Source organism: Mytilus galloprovincialis, chromosome 6 (assembly GCF_965363235.1).
Source record: "Mytilus galloprovincialis chromosome 6, xbMytGall1.hap1.1, whole genome shotgun sequence".
Taxonomy (NCBI): Eukaryota; Metazoa; Mollusca; class Bivalvia; order Mytilida; family Mytilidae; genus Mytilus; species Mytilus galloprovincialis.
The window spans coordinates 47784187-47805664 of NC_134843.1; the positions used below are offsets into that span (position 1 = coordinate 47784187).

At 32.0% G+C, this 21478-nt stretch overlaps 1 protein-coding gene across 6 annotated transcripts in view; it reads left to right on the forward strand.

The window, feature by feature from the left end:
* Positions 1-21478, forward strand: part of LOC143079735 (5-oxoprolinase-like) — an 88544-nt gene that overhangs the window by 133 nt on the left and 66933 nt on the right. For 2 of the 6 annotated variants that reach the window (XR_012979470.1, XM_076255283.1), the window contains exons 1-16: positions 105-163; positions 2087-2267; positions 3516-3707; positions 4297-4422; positions 5376-5482; positions 5786-5901; positions 8274-8353; positions 11582-11634; positions 11894-11997; positions 12405-12493; positions 12936-13053; positions 13759-13901; positions 14132-14260; positions 17623-17735; positions 18337-18425; positions 20282-20363. Coding sequence is in view for 5 of the 6 variants with exons in the window: in XM_076255283.1 (XP_076111398.1) it covers positions 120-163; positions 2087-2267; positions 3516-3707; positions 4297-4422; positions 5376-5482; positions 5786-5901; positions 8274-8353; positions 11582-11634; positions 11894-11997; positions 12405-12493; positions 12936-13053; positions 13759-13901; positions 14132-14260; positions 17623-17735; positions 18337-18425; positions 20282-20363 (1766 nt within the window). In the remaining variant the exon portion in view is untranslated. Of the gene's footprint in view, positions 1-17; positions 164-725; positions 748-861; positions 883-2086; positions 2268-3515; positions 3708-4296; positions 4423-5375; positions 5483-5785; positions 5902-8273; positions 8354-11581; positions 11635-11893; positions 11998-12404; positions 12494-12935; positions 13054-13758; positions 13902-14131; positions 14261-17622; positions 17736-18336; positions 18426-20281; positions 20364-21478 lie in introns of those variants that run through there. The other 4 variants (XM_076255286.1, XM_076255288.1, XM_076255287.1 and 1 more) reach the window with 4 other exon arrangements.

The window sequence follows — 21478 nt, forward strand, 5'->3', positions numbered from 1 at the left end:
TGTCGTTGCTTTATATAGATCAAACAACAATAACTGAAGAAAAAAAATGTTTAACTCCACTCATCACTACACTTTCGTCATGTTTAATATCCCTGTACTCTAGATTATGGTATAAGTACATGAGTGAACATTACATATGTGAAGAAACTACAAAAGAGGAAACGTACACAAGTGTTTACAGTGTCATTTGGGACACTTACTAAAGACTAAAGACTAAAAAACCAGCTACATTGGCGGATCCAGGGGGGGGGGGGGGGTGGGGTTCCAGGGGTTGGAACCCCCTTTTTTGACGATCAATGCATTTTAATGGGAACATTATAGATGGAACTCCCCCTTTGTCCTGGGTTGGGAACCCCCTTTTTTTAAATGGCTGGATCCGCCCCTGAGCTGGGGATCTAGAGTGTGAATGGAAATAGGACACATTTAAAAAAAAATATCATTCAGTGTAATTGAAATCCTTTGACTTTGTAAAATTAGCAAACACCCAGTATTGTATTATATAATATTTTCCTTCATTTACAATTTTAAGATTTACACTTTTTTGTATATATATACATACAACTCGTCTAAACATCAACCCAACAATGTTAGATCTGTAAATTTGCTTTCGCAAATTTTTGGTTCTTCCCTCACCGGGATTCGAACCCATGCTACTGAGATATCGTGACACCAAATCGCCTGCACTGTAGCCGTCCCACTAGACCACACGACCACCTGGGCTTAAAAAAAATAAAATTTCGGTGGCCGGTACGTGTTACCTTTCCATGTCAGTTTTAATCTAGCGTCGTACTACAGTACATGATACAGTTGTATAAAAGGCGTGAAGATGTTATTCTTACAGATCAGCTAAATTATCTATAATAAAGGATCCTACAAATTAATGTATTTAGATACAGTCCCAGAAAATAATTATATTTATAAGTACGTCTGATATATATATATATATATATATATATAGATACATGTATCTAGCTGAAACTAATCCTAAGAAAGGGAACATCTCAAAATATTTACAATATTGATGAGTTTATTGACACCTGGGACATAATATATTATGAAAGAATAATACCAAGGACGTATGTTAGTTTTATGTCCTTGATAACACTAATAGTCCAAGTTTACGCCATCTTCATGTACATCATGTACATCAAATGTACATGATGAATAATGGCACATATATTTGCATCATACAAGGACAGCAAATTTCATCTCAGAGATTCTCTTCAAATAAGATAGAAGAGTAAAAATCATCATATATCTGATTATTTACTCCATTTAGTCATTTTTGCTTTGATTTCTGCCTGACTGAGCTTACAATTTTAAGTACCTCAGGACATGTACATGTAACTTCAAATGGATTATCCAACTATTTACGATCAATAAGCATTTTGAACGAATATTTTGTTCTTTCTTGAATTTTTATAATTTTACAACTTTCTTGAAAAGTTGTTTGTAGAATATGGGAACAGGTAAACTGGGATTTTAATATCAATTGATTCCAAAGTAATATTACCATACATGATTGTCTTTTAAAATACATATTTTCAATCTCACAATTATTTTATTTATTTAACATAATTTGAGTATGTCAGCAATGAGAAGTTCTTAAATGAGTTATGCCCCTTTGAAATATTAATTATGTGGAAAATTGTATTGTAAGCACTTTCACTTGTTTAGATCTATCCAGATTGGTATGAAACTTTTAGCATAGGTTTGAATCAGCAATGTCTGTGACAAAATAAAGCAGTGCCAATCAACATAATTGATCATTTTAAAAAGAATTATGCCCCTTGGAAATATCATTAATATGGAAAATTGTATTGCAAGTGCTTTCGTGTGTACAATTCTTGCTTGATTTGAATTATTATCAAAGGTTTATATCAGCAATGTCTCGTACAAGTTCTAAAATCAGTGCCTATCAAGTTTTGTTAAAAGAGATATAATACTCCTGTCTTTAAGTATTTTATGTTATTGAACTTCACAAGAATGCTCAAAACTTTTTTTAATAGAATCAGGTCTTCAGTCATTTGACTATCTTGTTTTATAAGAACTTTATATTAGATTTAATTTCCATATTTTTTTTCAGAAAAAAAGCAATGTCTGTTTCTGCTGGAAAGTTTACCTTTGCTATTGATAGAGGAGGAACCTTTACAGACATCTGGGCCAAATGTCCTAGTGGGAAGGTTCGAGTTACAAAACTTTTATCAGTAGACCCAAAAAACTACCCAGATGCTCCCAGAGAGGGTATCAGAAGAATTATTGAACAGGTATGGCTATGCATTTATATAAGAACCTCAGTATGAAAAAAGGTGATTATACAGAATTAAATGAATTAAATGTATTGTAAGAAATTGCAAGTTAATGCTGCATTTATCCATATAGGACAGCAGTTTAATTTTTACAAAGCAATATGTCATTATGTAGATTAAGAATGACTCATATTGACTAAGCTGTTTTGTATTGAGTGCACCAATGTCAATACAGAACATTAAAAGGTGTAGAGCAATAAAAGTAAATAAGCAGTCCAATTAAATATTGAATGCTTGATAAATCAACTTTCATTGCTGTATTTCATCTTAACAATGATAAGCCTTGACAGTGGCGGATCCAGAGGGGGGGTTCCGGGGGTCCGCACCCCCCCTTTATTTTGGCCGATCAATGCATTTGAATCGGGACATATGTTTGCACCCCCCCCTGCACCCCCCCTTTGCCCTGGGCTAGCACCCCCCCTTTCGAAAATTCCTGCATCCGCCACTGCTTGATATGAAAATAAGAAGATGTTGTATAATTGCCTATGAGACAACTCTCCACCAGAGACCAAATGGAATAGTTTCTTTAGCAAGTATAGGTTTAACAGCCGGATATTTGTACAAAGCAATGAACCAAAAAAGATATGATATACATTTGTACAGCAACAAACAGAACCACTGAATTACATGACCCTGATTTTGATAGGCATATACAGAATGTCATTGTTGTAGGGTTAAACTAGTTTGTTGGTGCCAAACCCTCCCCCTAAATTTGGACAGTGGTGGTGTCACCAAATAGAAGTTCCTTCATAATATTATAAGTTCAAAATGGAAAAACATTCTGGAATATTATTTCCACTGGAACAAATATTACAGTATATGTTCCTAGCGGAAAAAATGGTATAGAATATTTGTTCCAATAGGAGATGATATTATGATATTGTTTATAATAAGTTTCCAGTGTGACTTCTTGAAGAGGGAACACATATACATTGACAGAACAACATAAGAACAAAGTTGAAAAATAAGTTGAAAAACGCTTTATCAGATCAATAGAAAGCAGAAAAACATCTAACAAAAACATGATAATGGTGGGCGACACAGGTTCTAAAGGAGCTCTAGTTTAAAATCAATATTGGTGGGTAGATCGATATATTCTTTATTTGAAAAAAATTATCTTATTATAGAAAAAAACTCAACTTTATTGTACATGTATTTGTTACTTGTCACTGAGTTGTCAGTGTTGTATGAAACTTTGTTTTGTAGGAATCTAAAACAAAGTTACCACCTGGTGAACTTATAGATTCTTCAGTAATTGAATGGATCAGAATGGGAACAACCGTTGCTACCAATGCATTACTTGAAAGAAAAGGTGAAAGAATGGCACTGGCTATCACAAAAGGTTACAAGGACCTGCTTCACATAGGGAACCAAGCTAGACCCAAGATATTTGATTTGGTAAATATAGGTTCCTTGGATATTTGTGATGTACATTTAGTATCCTCTGGGTAGTATAGGATCAATAGGTAAAGGGGCAAAAGTTTTGCTTAATAATTTTATCTTCTTCAGGAGGTATTTGCATAACTATTTCTAAAAACATTTTTATGCCCTGCTGTAGCAGAGGGAGCATTAAGTTGTACCCTTGTACGTCCGTCCATACGTACGTTTCAAAGTTGGTTTCCGTTCTCTAACTTTATTTTATATAAAAATTACTGAAAAGGTTTATTTTTACAATATAACATTCTTGTTATTTTTTTCTATTGTGTTTTCCAAAACAACAATGTAATAGATGGTGCTTGCAAGCTAAGAAGATATAATATTCCATCTTGGGCATCTAATGTTATTCAGAGACATTTTGCCTTAGATTAAGTACTTTATTGACTATGTTATTACGAACATATAGATGTGTTCTTTGTTTTGAGTTTCCCTTATCTTTTACTGTCCTCTTGATTTTATTATGTCATTTTCCATATACCAGTAACTGTTTCCATTTTTGAAGCCTAAATTGTACATCTATTTGTCTGAATACAATGTATTTATATTTTAGGAAATATCCAGCCCAGATCAGTTGTATGAAGATGTGATAGAGATAGAAGAGAGAGTTGTATTTCATCAAGATATATGTGAGATAAAGAAACAATGTCCTACAGTTACAGGTTCTACTGGAGAAAAGGTTCACAACTTAGTATATTCCAGAGACTTCAAACAATATATCCAATGAAAGACATTCTTATATAATATAAACAACATTTTTATATAATAAATGTTATTATCACATATTTGTTACGAATACGTCGGGTTTTGCATATGTAATAACCTCAAAATTGCTTTGGGGCAAAAAAGAGGTTATTGGTTATTGTGCCCTGATTCCAAATGACGGGTTGTCATTGCATCCTTAACGACACATTTGTGATAAATTGTTTAAGATTTTATCTTTTATGTTTCATTAAATTGCTAGAATTGACCTTTTTTCTCTTTTCTGCAGAACTTATTTAGATATGTGATAAAAAGATTATAACATGTCTTTTCCATATTGGCCCGGGTATCATCCCTCGACCCATATCGGCCCTCGGCTAAAGCCTCGAGGCCGATATGGGAGTCTCTGGATGATACCATGGCCAATATGGAAAAGGGCATGTTATGATCTATACTTATTACATAGCAATATAATATTTCCAACAGAAAGTAACCAAAAGTTAGTGTGCAATAAATTCCAATATTGCACTAGTGTAATAAATCGTCAGAATTAATGGTGTCATCAACGACAAAATCTTAGTTTAAACTAATTTTTACTTTCAAATATTATATTGCTATACAATAAAATGGTCATTGCATGAATATTGGGGAATATTGTCCCTTGTAGAACATATATTGAACTCACAAGCTCGTGCAATATAAAATTCTACTCGAGACAATATACCCCAATATGCATGCAATAACCCTATATTATTATCTACTGGTATATCAACAATTTTCTTATGGTACTGATTGCAATATTAGTTTTAAAGGAGATATTTGTACATGGATTTGAGTACATCAGCAAAATAAAATTCCCTTGAAACTAAAAAAGAAAAACAATGGAACATGAAAAATAGCATAACAATATATACAAACTTTTTATTTCAGTTAGAAATATGGAAACAAGTTAACATTACCAAGTTGAAAGAAGACCTAAAAAAACTTCTTCAGAAAGGAATAAAGAGTCTTGCAGTTGTTTTACTTCACTCATATATGTGAGATATCTTTTTATATGCAAACACTTTTTATGTTTTCTAGACAATCAGCATATCAGCATGTTTCAACAGTTTTTCGTGTTTATAGAATATACTGATGCTAGGTCTTACTGCTAAAAAAAATTTGAGAAATTGATCTGAACAAAAGAAATTATAAAAGACCTTCATCATATGATCAGAAAAACTCAAACCCAAAAACTAGAAAACTAGGTAATTTTTCTCTTCTTTTCATATATTTTGCCAATAATTTTCAATGCTTTATATTTTAACACCTCATTATTCTCTATTCTTTATGTTTTGTAGGTTCTCAGATCATGAACGCGAAGTAGGTCAGGTTGCCATGGAGATGGGATTTACACATGTGTCAACATCATCTGATGTGATGCCTATGGTCAGAGTTGTTCCCAGGGGATATACAGGTACACAAAAAACTCATAGAGAATTTGTTTCAACATAGATTTAAGAAATAATCTATTGCCCTGTCTCTGTACTTGTCTGTCTTGGAAAGAAAGTATATATTTGTTTATATCAATTCAAACTGTATGCCATTTTTCTTCCGAAAGACTGTATGTCATATGATATTTTATTGGCCCAACCCATTATAGAATATGGTTATAACTCTTTGTGTACCAGTTACTTTGAATGGTATGAAAACTAATTTTTAGCTCACCTGTCCCGAAGGGACAAGTGAGCTTATGCCATCACTTGGCGTCCGTCGTCGTCCGTCGTCGTTTGTCGTCGTCGTAAACTATTTCAAGAATCTTCTCCTCTGAAACTACTGGGCCAAATACTTTCAAACTTTAACTGAATGTTCCTTAGGGTATCTAATTTATAAATTGGATCCGAAGTTTTGATCTATCAACAAACATGGTCGCCATTGCTAAAAATAGAACATAGGGGTCAAATGCAGTTTTTGGCTTATAACTCAAAAACCAAAGCATTTAGAGCAAATCTGACGTGGGTAATATTGTTTATCAGGTCAAGATCTATCTGCCCTGAAATTTTCAGATGAATCAGACAACCCGTTGTTGGGTTGCTGCCCCTGAATTGGTAATTTTAAGGAAATTTTGCTGTTTTTGGTTATTATCTTGAATATTATTATAGATAGAGATAAACTGTAAACAGGAATAATGTTCAGCAAAGTAAGATTTACAAATAAGTCAACATGACGGAAATGGTCAGTTGACCCCTTTAGGAGTTATTGCCCTTTATAGTCAATTTTTAACCATTTTTCGTAAATCTTAGTAATCTTTTACAAAAATCTTCTCCTCTGAAACTACTGGGCCAAATACTTCCAAACTTTAACTGAATGTTCCTTAGGGTATCTAGTTTGTAAATTGTATCCGAAGTTATGATCTATCAACAAACATGGTCGCCATTGCTAAAAATAGAACATAGGGGTCAAATGCAGTTTTTGGCTTATAACTCAAAAACCAAAGCATTTAGAGCAAATCTGACGTTGGGTAATATTGTTTATCAGGTCAATTTCTATCTGCCCTGAAATTTTCAGATGAATCAGACAACCTGTTGTTGGGTTGCTGCCCCTGAATTGATAATTTTAAGGAAATTTTGCTGTTTTTGTTTATTATCTTGAATATAGTTAAAGATAGAAATAAACTGTAAACAGCAATAATGTTCAGCAAAGTAAGATCTTCAATTAAGTCAATTTGACCAAAATTGTCAATTGACCCCTTAAGGAGTTATTACCCTTTAAAGACTTTTTTCACAATTTGTTCATCATGTTGACTTACTTTAAAAAATCTTCTCCTTTGAAACTGTCAAGAAACATAGCTCCTATGGCTAAAATAGAACATAGGAGAAAATGATTATTTTTTTTGGCTTTTGAAGAAAATAAAAAAAAACATTTAAATAAATTGAAAAGCCAAAATAATCATTGATGAGAGATTTAACCAAAAGAATTAAGGTGAGCGATTCAGGCTCTTGAGAGCCTCTTGTTCATAAAGCATTACCTTTGTCAATGAAAGCTTTTATATTGTGTTACAATAATCTTGTTAATTGTTCATTTTAAACCATTAGTAGTTATATAAAAATCCTAATGAATTTTGACAAATTTTGGCAAATAAGTATAAGAAAATAAAAGATATGAAACAGTGTCAGAAAATAAAATTTAGAATGGAAATGGGGAATGTGTCAAAGAGACAACAACCAGACCATAGAGCAGACAACAGCTGGAGGCCACCAATGGGTCTTCAATGCAGCAAGAATCTCCCGCACCCGTAGAGTCATTCAGCTGACCCCCAAACAAATATGTATACTAGTTCAGTGATAATAGACGTCATACTAAAATCCAAATTAATTATACATAAGAAACTAAAATTAAAAAGCATACAAGACTAACAAAGGTCAGAGGCTCCTGACTTCGGACAGGCGCAAAAATGCGGCTGGATTAAACATATTTTTTTTTATACCTCAACCCTCCCTCTATACCTCTAGCCAATGTAGAAAAAGCAAACACACAACAATACACACAGTAAAACTCAGTTTAAAAGAAGTCAGAGTCTGATGGCAGAATAGGTAACAAAAGAAACTAAACAAAATGTCCATTTGTAAATTCTGTATTGGTAAAAACAACATATAAAATAACCATTGACATTTGATCTGATGTATTTTTTTTCAATTTGCAGCAAAAGCAAAGCGATTCATATCTCTACAAAAGAACTATTGTAAAAAAGTCAACACAATTATTGTTTGTCTCAAACTTCATTTGAATAAGACTTATATTTCATATTGAACTTCTTTTTTTTACCTGACCATGATGTGTATTTTTCAGCTTGTGCTGATGCTTACCTGACACCGTGCATTAAAGAATATGTTGCTGGATTTTCTTCAGGGTTCCAAAATAATGTTAAGGTATATTACTAAATATTCTGAAATTCTCAATTGTAATTTAATAGCGTTTTTATTTGACCTTAAATTATAATTTAATTTTGAAAGGGGGAAATAATATATTAGTTACTAAAAGTAAAGAATAAAAGAGAATTACCTTATTTCATTACATTATTGATACTAGTAAATACAGAATTTTTATAGTAAACGATGAATACCTTATTTGGCATGAAAGTCATTGCAAGCTTTCAACATCAAATTGGACATATGACCTATCTGTTTTATCGATCTATCATCCATACATTGTAAACAACTTTATTGTGAAACAGCCATGCACATTCACCATACACTTCCCAAAAAACATTGTTAAATGCATGCATATAAAGAAATATGTGACCTTCTGAAAAATCAAGATAATACTATTATTACTTGTACATGAACATAGAGATATATCCAATGTTATTGAAAAAAAGAAAGGTTTAATTCATTAGACACAAAATCATTCTCTAGTAAGAAGATTTAGAAAATCTTGCAAAGGTCAAGTTTTTACCATGCTAAAATAATTATATAGCTAATTGATCCAGAATAAATGTATTGTTAAAGTCATAAGAAACGAGTGACCGGTGAAAAATAATGTTTATCCAATTCTTGAACCAATGCATGTATATAACATAAACTTAGTCTTCTGTGCACAATTTTATCATTTTTTACGCAACCATATCGTTTAATCGTCATGTTTTTTCTCTCTCTGTTTGTTATGAAGTGAAAATGTGGCAGCTACTTATATGTCGTGTTTAGAAGCCGAAGTTTACCAATTGACACCTTATAGTAAACAATCAACAATTAAACTTGGATATTGAGCACGTGTTTAACATGTACAATCAGATAATAGTTTATTTTAAGGACAGATCCATGCGTATTGCGATCACAGGATTTTTAGGAGTGGGTCACGCTGAGGTCACTTTGCATACGAAAAATATATCGGCGAATTGCTTCCTGGAAGGTCATTAAAGATTGCATATTTTGGCGTTAATATTGATTCACTTATAGGGTCTTTGCATCGGAACTAAGCACATTTATTTAAAAACCAGTTGTTGGCATGACACGGGTAATTAGATATAAGAAGATGTGGTGTGAGTGCCAATGAGACAACTCTCCATCCAAATAACAATTTAGAAAAGTAAACCATTATAGGTCAATGTACGGCCTTCAACACGGAGCCTTGGCTCACACCGAACAACAAGCTATAAAGGGTCCCAAAATTACTAGTGTAAAACCATTCAAACGGGAAAACCAACGGTCTAATCTATATAAAAAAACGAGAAACACATAATTACATAAACAAACGACAACTACTGTACATCAGATTCCTGACTTAGGACAGGTGCAAACATTTGCAGCGGGATTAAATGTTTTAATGGTACCAAACCTTCTCCCTTTTTCTGAAACAATAGCATAACATCACAACATAGAAAAACACAAGATAAAATATCAATTGGCAGGCTTAACTCAATCAAAAAACGTAAATTAATACACTATGAACGAATAAATTTGATCTGCGATATCTGAATGCAAATGCACAATTAATAAAATATTAGGGACAAACATTCAAGGCCAAAAAGCAAACAAACAAGTCCAAACAAAGCCATGGCAAGACACCACTGCGAAATATTTAACCCTTCGAAAATAATCACTTTTGAAAAAAAAACGGTTTTAATAATACAGGTAAATCTTGAAGTTTATACAAATGTAGTAAGAAGAAGTGAAAATTAGAAGATATTCCAAATAATCAAAGCTGGTATATAGACAAGATCCATATTAATATAAAATAACAAAAAAGCATTATAAACAGTATCAACAGGTCGAATTAACAAGAAAATACGATTTGAGAGTACTCGCAGTTACTGACAGCTAGTTAAAAGCCAAAAACAATTAATAATAAAAAATCATGCATCAGAGACTAAAATCAACTAAAACACATCCCAGGGATTTAGTATTTTAACGTCATGAACAGTTAGAGAAGACATGACTTGTGCAATGCCAAAAATAAATGTATCGACAGGTAGTAGGATAGTGAGGAGCGACTTCTATAAAGATAAAAATTACCGTGTCTGTGTCTCTATACATCCTGCCTCAAAAGAAGATACAATTTAGTTATGTTTTAATTTGCTAATGACAAAATCGATATTAGTGCCAATGTAAAGTATATTCAGAGATCTAATTACAATATTGGTACGATAACCCTTAATTATTAGTTTGTTTAAAGGTTCGATAAGTTTACACGGATCACATAGTGATTTCCTCGCTTTAAGTACAATATATGTTCTTCTCATATATGTTATGATGGTATGATACTAAACCCCTAAGTAACAGGAAGGATTGTGCCTGATATTCATATGATGAAGACATAATCTTTCAATCAGTTTAATTGAAGTCTGGAGCTGGCATGTCAGTTAACTGCTAGTAGTCTGTTGTTATTTATGTATTATTGTCATTTTGTTTATTTTCTTCTGACATCAGACTCAGACTTCTCTTGAACTGAATTTTAATGTGTGTATTGTTATGTGTTTACTTTTCTACATTGGCTAGAGGTTATAGGGGAGGGTTGAGATCTCATAAACATGTTTAACCCCGCCGCATTTTTGCACCTGTCCCAAGTCAGGAGCCTCTAGCCTTTGTTAGTCTTGTATTATTTTTAATTTTAGTTTCTTGTGTACAATTTGGAGTTTAGTGTGGAGTTCATTATCACTGAACTAGTATAAATATTTGTTTAGGGGCCAGCTGAAGGACACCTCCGGGTGTGGGAATTTCTCGCTGCATTGAAGACCTGTTGGTGACCTTCTGCTGTTGGTCGGGTTGTTGTCTCTTTGACACATTCCCCATTTCCATTCTCAATTTTATTTTCTATTAGCAGTGAAAAAATGACATTCAAGGTAGTAATGCTATACATCCCCAATATTATAAGTATCACTATTGACAAAACTAGCGCTGTTTTTATTTGGAATGTTAAACCATCTTGTAAAGGTAGAAGCATATATGAAAAAAGGAAATTTAGTGTAAATATACCAATGTAAATGCACACCCTAACATAACAGCACAGCAAACCAGAAAAATGAAATCTAGAAGGGAAAACTATATGTATACACTGCTGTCCTATGATTTAGACTACAGCTAGCTGTACTAGATTATTTGATCAAGTTGATTATTTATAAATAAAAGGTGTTCTATTATTATAATTTTTTGTTGTAACAGGACTCAAAAGTGTTGTTTATGCAGTCTGATGGGGGTTTGACGCCTATGGAACTGTAAGTCTCTGCTGTAAAATTTGTATATTTCTTTAATTTATAGTTATCTAAAAGTACTAACTTTAGCTTATTTGTTTGATAAAAATCAAAAATTCTGTTGTAGCACTTGTACAACCATCAAAAGGTTTCCAGAAATGTCATATAGTAATTCTGTTTATAATAGAAATTACATGTTGTACGTCATTATGTTTTAGTTTCAATATCAATCTTTTTTATAATTTGAAACCTTTTTTTACATATCTTTGTTTTTACATTGCAGTTTTAATGGTTCTCGTGCCATATTATCAGGTCCTGCAGGAGGTGTTGTTGGCTATGCAATGACAACTTATGAGGATCATCCTGTTATAGGCTTTGACATGGGAGGTAAACATGGTTATATATTATAGATTTCAACCTCTTCCAATCAGAGGATAGGAAATGTAAATAAGATAGATTCCTTCATGTATCTTGATGGCATTCCATTGTTATTGGTGGCAGTGATGTCATCATTTAGGTTCAGGTTAGGATTAATATTTTTTTCAGACATCAATAACTTTGTCAAAACTTCTTTGTATTTCATGAAATTTAGACAGAAGCTTTTTTATGACCAAAAATTGTAGAGCAAAATTTGGAAATTATTTTTTTCCTTGTATTTTACTGATACATGGACTAAGGTTTTTTTTACAGTCTGATGTTCAAGTTACCAGTCTAATTTGGTCATTGTCATACCCTTGTAGTAATTACATAACTATTTTGTGTGTTTAACCCTAGAATGTACTGTAATATTGTAGGTACATCAACAGATGTGAGTAGATATGCTGGTGAATATGAGCATGTATTTGAAACAACTACAGCAGGTGTTACCATACAGGCTCCACAGGTTAGTTTCATGTTATGCTTTAATAAATGATGGAAATATATATGGTTAAGTATTAAGCATTTCCTTATTGAAATTAGAAATGTTTTCCTTTACCAACTTTGAAGGCATTACTTTTATCATATAAGCAGTATTGGATTAATACAAACAATCTCTTTCCTGGATTATTGATTGTTAATTATGATCTTGGTCATTATGATGATAAGAGTTGTTATTATACCACAAAAAAGAAAAGGTCCACTGAAGAAGACTGTCATGACTTGAAGAATTTTACTGATAACTAAAAGATTTTTTGTACTTTGTATCCTGCAAGATTTTGTTGAAAGTGTCGAATATCATTTTACCAATGGAGTTGTTATATTAAATGAGATGCTGTGGTTATTTTTATGACATATATATTCTGAACTAATAAGAGTTGTATATGACTCATTCTTTCTCATTTTAGCTAGATATTAACACTGTTGCTGCTGGTGGAGGGTCCATGTTGATATTCAGGGCTGGGATGTTTGTTGTTGGTCCAGAATCTGCTGGGGCTGACCCTGGTCCCACATGTTACATGAAAGGTAAGGTCTCAGCTTATATGCCATCAACAGGGGCTGACTCTGGTCTACTATGCTTTCTGCAATGGCTACCCTGGTCCAACTAGTTACATGAAAGGTAAGGGTTAGATCTTATGCTTTTTGCAGGGCTGCCCTGATCCAACTAGTTGTTACATAAAAAGTAAGGTCCTATCTGTTTTACTTTCTGCGGAAGACCTGCAACAGGGTTATCATCGCAATAATTAAAACTTGCATTTCGAATTTTTTTATATGAATCAAACAGGATTTAAATTAAAATCGCATATTATTCTAAAAATTGTAATAATAAATGCACGCAATAATTTCTGTAATGAATGTAAGCTTGGTGTACATGTCTGACCTTGATCACCTCATATACATGCAAGGATAATTTTAGTCTAAACCTCTGTTGACCTATTTATATGCAGAAACATCATAATGGGACTTGTGTTGGTGATATGATGGTACCTTTTCTAAACTATCTACCCTTCCACCATCAACAATAAAACTGGAGTGTAGCTGATAAGGCAATAGCCAAACAAAAAAGATTTATAATGTTCAGTTGTATTTAGACTTCAAGATGTAATTCATACATTTCCAGTTTGTTTTCCCTGATCATGGATAGAGATACAGCTGTTACTTTGTATCATCAAGATATATAGTGGGTTTTTTTTATACATGAAGTATAATGTGAAATAAAATTGTTTCCAGGTGGTCCTCTGACTATCACTGATGCTAACTTGTGTCTGAACAGACTTTTGCCAGATCACTTCCCTAAAATATTTGGTAAAACACAGGACCAGCCTCTAGACACTAAGACCACAATGGCTGCATTTGATAAGCTGACAAAAGAGGTATTTTCTATTACATTGCATCTTTATTTAGTGTTAGTCTTTTTAATTATCTTGAGAAGAATTTACCTATTTTCAAATTTACAGAAGAACCCATTTCATCTCTTTTTGAATGTGTTGTTTTTATTATTATTAAGTGATTTGATTTGTTATTGCCTTGCTTTATAAATCTGATTTTTTGTAAATGTTGTAATTTTTGTGTCAGTTATATAATTTGAATTTTATTATTGTAGGTCAACGCATTCTTAGCAAGCCAGCCTGGAACAGTTCATCAAGAACCAATGTCTAATCAAGAGGTTGCCATGGGATTTGTCAGAGTAGCCAATGAAACTATGTGTAGACCTATAAGAGCACTAACACAGGTTCACTATATTTATGCTACCCACAAACAAAGTTTTTGGGTTATATGGAATCACTTGATCTGTATGTAATAGTTTCTTGGGAGATAGTTTTTTTTCACTGTAGTTTGTATTTCTTTTAGTGTTGTCAACGGACCGAATATCGAATACCAAAAACACTAACCGGTTAACCGGACATTTTTTCAATTTTAATAGATTTGGTATAAATTTGTATTGAAATCATTAAATAGTTATGTTTTATTTAAAATTGTCGTCGCGGTAATTAATTTGACAGATCAATTGTCCAGTCTATTGATTGCTATTGTTAATCCAAAAAACATAAAATTAATTAGAACTTGTCGCTCAGCTTTGGGCAAGATTTTAATAAAACATAATTAGTATACATGTTATTTTAACAGTAACTTTAAATCAGTAATACGATTAAATTTTACGATTTACTTCATTATTTTATTTTTGATCTAATAGCGTGTAGACCTACTTCTAAATGTGCAACCCCCGTCGTGTAAGGCTTTGATATACTTTAAACGAAATGTTAACTAAAATATTGTGAAATGCAAACCAATGCGAATGTACTAAATGTATACGAGTAACATGCTTAATCATTTCAAATTGAAACACTCCACATTAATTTCGGAGACAAGAGAAAAGGAAAAATCTGAAATTGAAACAAACACCATAGTTTATACGGTGTATCTGAATATTAAAAGTCAAACTTTGCAAGGAATCCTCACAGACAAGCCTTATAATGCTTACAGTGTTTTCCCTAGGCTATTCATGCATTGTGGTATCGCTACGCATAAAATTTCGGCCGCCATGCGTTTATCATACCCACTATGCATCCCGCTATGTGTGAAATTTTTATTATCTTATAAATGAAGTGACAAGTGATAAAACTCTACAGGTGTTTCAAACTCACTGGACTGATAATTGATCATAATTAGATGCAACGCTCTGATTTTACAACCACGTTGATTAGATAAAACAACATTCAAGACTTCGATTGCATAATAGAAATCGGGAGTTCAAATTGTTTTAATGATAAATATTATAGCCTTATACAGCTTCCAAATATCCTTCCGTGAAAAATAAAAAGTAAACCTTTTGCAGTATAAATTTAACGTTACGTTTTGAAATCATAAGTCTGACATCGAAATATTTATATCAAACGCAGTTGATGTTGTAACAGAGAATACAGATCATTGGGTTGAAAAATGATGTAACTTTGACCTCCGTAGCAGAGTTCAATAAATTTATGGGTCACTGAATATTCACAATTCAGATCGTCTTATTTTGATGTCAAAAATTATTTTATTTTTCAAACTGATCTTTCAAACTAGTTTTAATCCAGAAGAAAGTAAAAACATTGCTTGACTGTACCTTAAGTTGAATATCTATATTATCCAAATTAAATTAATTAAAGCTGGTAATCCATGATCACAAATTGAAGGCTTTGTTTACAATACATGTAGTTAAAAACCATGTGCTTTTTGGCGGGAAAATTCGGGAAACCCCTTAACAGGAAACAGTTACATTTCATTGTTATTTATAGACAGTAAGAATTTCATTTTGGAACATTGATTTATAACTGCTAAGATTTATTCATGAAAAATCAATAATTACTTCCGGTGAAACTGATAATACTTTTTACTAAAATAATTTACATCTAGGGGTATGGAAAGGGGGGCTGTGTTTTTTTTTTTTTTTTTTTTTTAATAATATTACAAATATAAACCAGTCTGAAAATACATGGATAAATGGATTTTAATTCTGAAAAACTCATGTGTTTTTTTAATTATTTTATTATTTCCATCATAATCAGAAACAAGCTACATCTATATAAGGTATTTCAAACATATATTTTTGGCTTTTATATAAGAACATTTCAGACTATTAATAAGTATGTACCTGTAGTAAAAACAAACCTGGTAGAGCCTAAACAAATTCCTCAGGGCCCTTGAAAAAACTTTTGGCTGGCCTTGGGAGAAAATGTTAAGTATTGTTCCTGACTGTATTGCAGATTTATGTGAAGTTTTTAAACTGACATGCACAATTCATTTCACTAGTGTAATAAAAATAATTCTACAAAACAACGCTGCGCTCCGCGTTGCAAATTCACCTTAGACCCACCATGCATCAAGAATTTTCTAGGGAAGACACTGGCTTAAGGACAAACTTCAATTCAAAAAGCGTAAATTTATGACTTGGATGGAAGGTTGTCACATCGACACTCATACCACATCTTATAGCTATGTGTATGGTACTAAAGATATAAGGCTTTCAAACACCAACTTAAACTACCGGTTAACCGGTTAATCGGTCGAACGATTATCGGAGTAACCGTTTAGGCAATAGTGTACAATTTGACAACACTAATTTCTTTCTTTCATTCTAGATTTTGAAAACTTGCAGGCTGTTTCTGTATCAATAATAGCTAAAAAAAGAGTTCTTAACAAACAAGAAAAAACAAAATGTGCAGAAACAGTATATTGAATCCATATACACAAAACTTTCCTGGATTGGGGGTTGGAGCCTAAGTAATCTATGTTAAAAAAAGTTTAAATTGTGAAAAATTTGACTAAACTGACATTATAAAATAAAAATGCTAAATTAAAAAATCATGATTTTTTTTTTTGTAATGTGATGTTCCAAAAAGAAATTTTCTTTGTACTTATAGTTATATTACAACTACATGTACTTGCGTTAAATTTGTAGAATTATTGCCAAATTATAAAAAAATAAAATCTTCAGCCACTGCTGTAAACAGGTTATCATTCAAACCTATCCTTGAATCACTGAGAGATACAAAGAGTGATAATTGGTGCTGATGATGTGTAATCATATCATGTTTCACTAATAGCTGATGAGGGTTCTTAAGGAGGTAAACCTAGGTTAAGGGAAATAACTCTTATAATCATCAGTATATGTAAAAATACATTCATGAAACTTGACTTTTGCAAACGCATAACTGATTTAAAGAGTTATCTTCCTAACCAAGGTAAATTGCCTTAAACATGAAGTAAATTAGGCTTGTAAGCTTCAAGTTTTTATGCTCTGGCATCTATAGTAGGACGCATTATGTTTCTTGTCTGTTTGTAATTCATCCAGATTCAAGCTAAAATTTTGGTTAATGCAGTTTATTGTAAAGCTGCAATCCCATTAACTTCAAACTTAGAACACATGTTGATTTTTGTCCGAACTTTTTTTAAGAACGTGCTAAATAAGGATTCCACCTAGATTTTAAAGTTCATTGAAAAGTGAAAGAGCCAGTGAGATGTCATGTCCCATGGACACATACTTTTGTTCAAGTAATTTTCTTGCAAAATATCTTTATGGCATTACATATTTTTTATATAAACATATTACAGGCCAAAGGACATGATACAGCTCGACATGTTCTAGCATGTTTTGGTGGAGCTGGAGGACAACATGCATGTGCTATAGCCAGGTCTTTAGGGATGACACAGGTCTTTGTTCACAGGTAATCAACTTAATTAAGATTTATCTTTATTGTGGACACACATCTTTCAAGTCTGATAAAATCCAGTCCCAAGACAGTCTACTTGCACAAGAAAGGCACTTATTTGTATTGCAATCCATTAGGGCCACTTCCTTCTGAAAACAAGTTTTATATGCATCAATAAAACAGGCATGCAATTGTTCAAAATCGGCAAATTAATTATATTTTTGTGGTGATTGACTTTCCTCTTCTTTTATCCAGGTTTGGGACCAGTGGTTTAAACTAGAGGTTTTATGGTAACTTCAATCACAAATATAAGTTAATTACTTGAACCAATCTTGATAATTATAATGTAAAAGGCCAACATATTTTTTACTGCTGCATTTCTGGTTTCAAATGTATAGCTTTGAGCTTTTAGAAAGAAGGTAAATACAAAGTAGTGTTTTATAGTTGTTTTGTGTATTTGAAAACTACAAAGTGCATGTTATTTTCATTTCCTTTTCATTTATCAATACAATTAATATAAATTTAAAAGGTCTGAAGAATTTTACCATTTTGGACCAAAGCTCTTAGGAAACTTTTCTGTATGTATTAGATTGATGAAGTGTTTTTGTTGTTGTAGGTTTGCAGGAATTCTGTCAGCATATGGAATGGCATTAGCTGATGTAGTGCATGAACAACAAGAGCCTTGTGCTAAGGTTTATAAGAATGGTATGGTTCTGTAAAAGAAAAAAATGGCTTTTTTATTTTTCTTAAAGGCAGCGTACTGTATTCATGAAATAAAAATTTTGAGAATGAAAGAACAAAGTACGAATATATTTCTGTTTTATAAATGAACTAGCCTTTTTACCAAATGTGATTTTAATTGGATATGGTCCTCTAGGGAAAATATTTTTCCATTCAAAATTTCCTCATTAGTTTGTTTTTGTCATCAACCTATATTTGAAGTAGACCTTGTAAGAAATTTTATGAAAAGTGTATATATTATCATATTTTATTGTCTTGTTTTTATACGACCGCAAAATTTTTAGCGGTCGTATATTGGTATCACGTCAGCGTCGTCCGAGACGGATGGTTTCCAGATAATAACTTTAATATAATTTAATAGAAATCAATAAAATTTTAACACAATGTTTATAACCACAAAAGGAAGCTTGGGATTGGTTTTGGGGGTTATGGTCCCTAAGGTTTAGAAATAAGGGGCCCAAAGGGACCCAAAACAAGCATTTATCTAGTGTCAGTACAAAAAGTTATGTATAAGTATTTCAATTAGAAGGTTGGGATATATTTTGTGGGTTATGGGGCAAACAGTCTAGGAATAAAGGGCCAAAAAGGGGCCAAAAACAAGCATTTTTGTAGTTTCAAGACAATAAATTGGAGTTATCTTTCTTTGTCTAGAATGGTTGTTGAATCACCTAAAACTAATGCTTTATGAAATCTTCTTTGAAAATTGGATTTATCTTTCGTCCAGAATAGTAGTTGAATCAACTTAAATCAATGCTATATACTAAAGCAGTCTTTACCATTCAGTGATTACAAGCACTTTGATTACCATTCTAGGGTTATGGCTGTTTACAAATGGAAAAATTGAAGTATTTTTTTGTTTCTGTTCTCTTAACTTAAGTTTGTTTCAACTAAATTTAATGAAATGTGTATATAATGCTTATTACCTCTAAACTCAGTTTAAGTTCAATTTTTGGCAGCTTCACTTTTACAGTTCTTGGGTTATGTCCCTTTATAACGTTATATGCTAGCAGGGGCATCATCTGTGTCCCTTTGGACACATTCCCCATTTATTTTTTTAGAAGTCACTATTAATTAATATTAAATTTAACCATGACTATGTGACATTTTATATTTTAATATTTTATGATGTATTATGATGTATTTAAATGAGTAGTTATTGTTGCAAACTCCATTAGAAATTTGAATTGAGATCATTTTTGGAATAAGGAAAAGGAAGAGGTGAAAAAAAAATTGGGGGGGGGTTTCAATTTTTCTCATTTAAGATTCCAGAAATTAAAAAGAAAATTTCTTTTTTGATTTTTGAGAGGATTAATATTCAACAGCATAGTGAACTGCTCAAAAGCAAAAAAAAAAATTAAGTTCATTAGACCACATTCATTCTGTGTCAGAAACCTATGCTGTGTCAACTATTTAATCACAATCCGAATTCAGAGCTGTATCCAGCTTGAATGTTGTGTCCATTCTAGCCCCAACCGTTCATGGTTTGACTTCTGTGGTTCGTATAAAGCTCACCCTGCGGAGCATCTGGTTAGATATAGAACTGATATCAGTTTGATGTATAAGGTTTGTTACAGATTTATTTTGTTTATATTAACTTAATTGTTTTGAAATTGAAGTTTCTAGACATAAAATGTTCTGTGTCACAAATGACAACTTGTGTTTGAACATAACTGTTGCAACACAAATCCTGTGATCTCGGTTCACCAGAAAGAAAAGCAGATCCTGCTCCACATGTGGCACCTGTTTTGTTATATACATGTAACTTTGATAATGTTTTGTTATAAACACCATCTTAATGCAAGAGATTTATTTATTCACAGAATCATTCAAACATTTAGAAGAAAGAATTTCAGTACTCATCTCAAAGTGCAATCAAGAACTGTTAACACAAGGATTTTCAAGGTAACGTTGAATTCACAATTTTGTTTAATTTTAATGCATTTATAGAAACAGTGTCAATCTGTCTTTTCTTAATAGTAAGAAATATCCCATAGATATCAGTTGTTGAAATATTTTTTTTAATTTGGTATATGCTTGAAAAAATAAATTTAGCAGAATACTTTTGAAATGATATTGTTAATTTTTTTTATAAATAATGTGGGAAAAGGCTGACTTGGACTTTTATGTGCATTGGTTTACTATAATGGTTTACTTTTATAAATTGTTATTTGGATGGAGAGTTGTCTCATTGGCACTCACACCACATCTTCCTATATCTATTGGTATTATATTTGTCTCAAATCAAAAGAAAGGAAATCAAGAATCTGCTTAAATTTTGGTAAATGACCTTTTATGAGCTATAAGTCTTATATCAAAAGATAAATAGGTGTTATGGGGCAAAATATTTTACCTTTTATTGTATGGAAAATAAAACAAGGAGTCCAAACATCTGACACAAATTCTATAATCTCACTTAAGTACATCCTTAATTTGACTTTTCAAGATAATGTGTTCTAAAAAATATGTAATTCAAGGGGAGACAATCAGTTTGAATACAATGCAAATCAACCTCTTTTGTCTATGAATTATTATTTGTACTTCCATTTTTTATTTTTTATGCATCTAATTTTATCGACAAAAAGAAAAGAAAAAAAAACCCTGATCATTTCTATATGTTGTTGTTTGTTTTCACTAAAGAATATCTTTTCTAAAATGGATCTATATGCAATAATGAAATTTAAAACTCACTAAATGTGATTCATATTTTATAAAATATATGATGTCTATGTACATTAAATCACAAGAATGCTAACATACGGTACTTACATTTAAGCTCTGATATCAAAAACATGATTATAAGAAAAAAAGATTCAAATATGTTTAAGTAAAATCAGACATCTTCGCAAGCCAGTCCCCTCCTCTCCACCCTTGGCAGATTAAGACTGGATTGAACTCTTGACTAGAGAAGATGTAAATCAGCAAACACTAGATGCTTAAAAAAATAAACCTTTATGCTAATTTAACTATCAGATACATCTATTTAGCTAACCTTTTCAACCTTTAAATCACCCAGATAT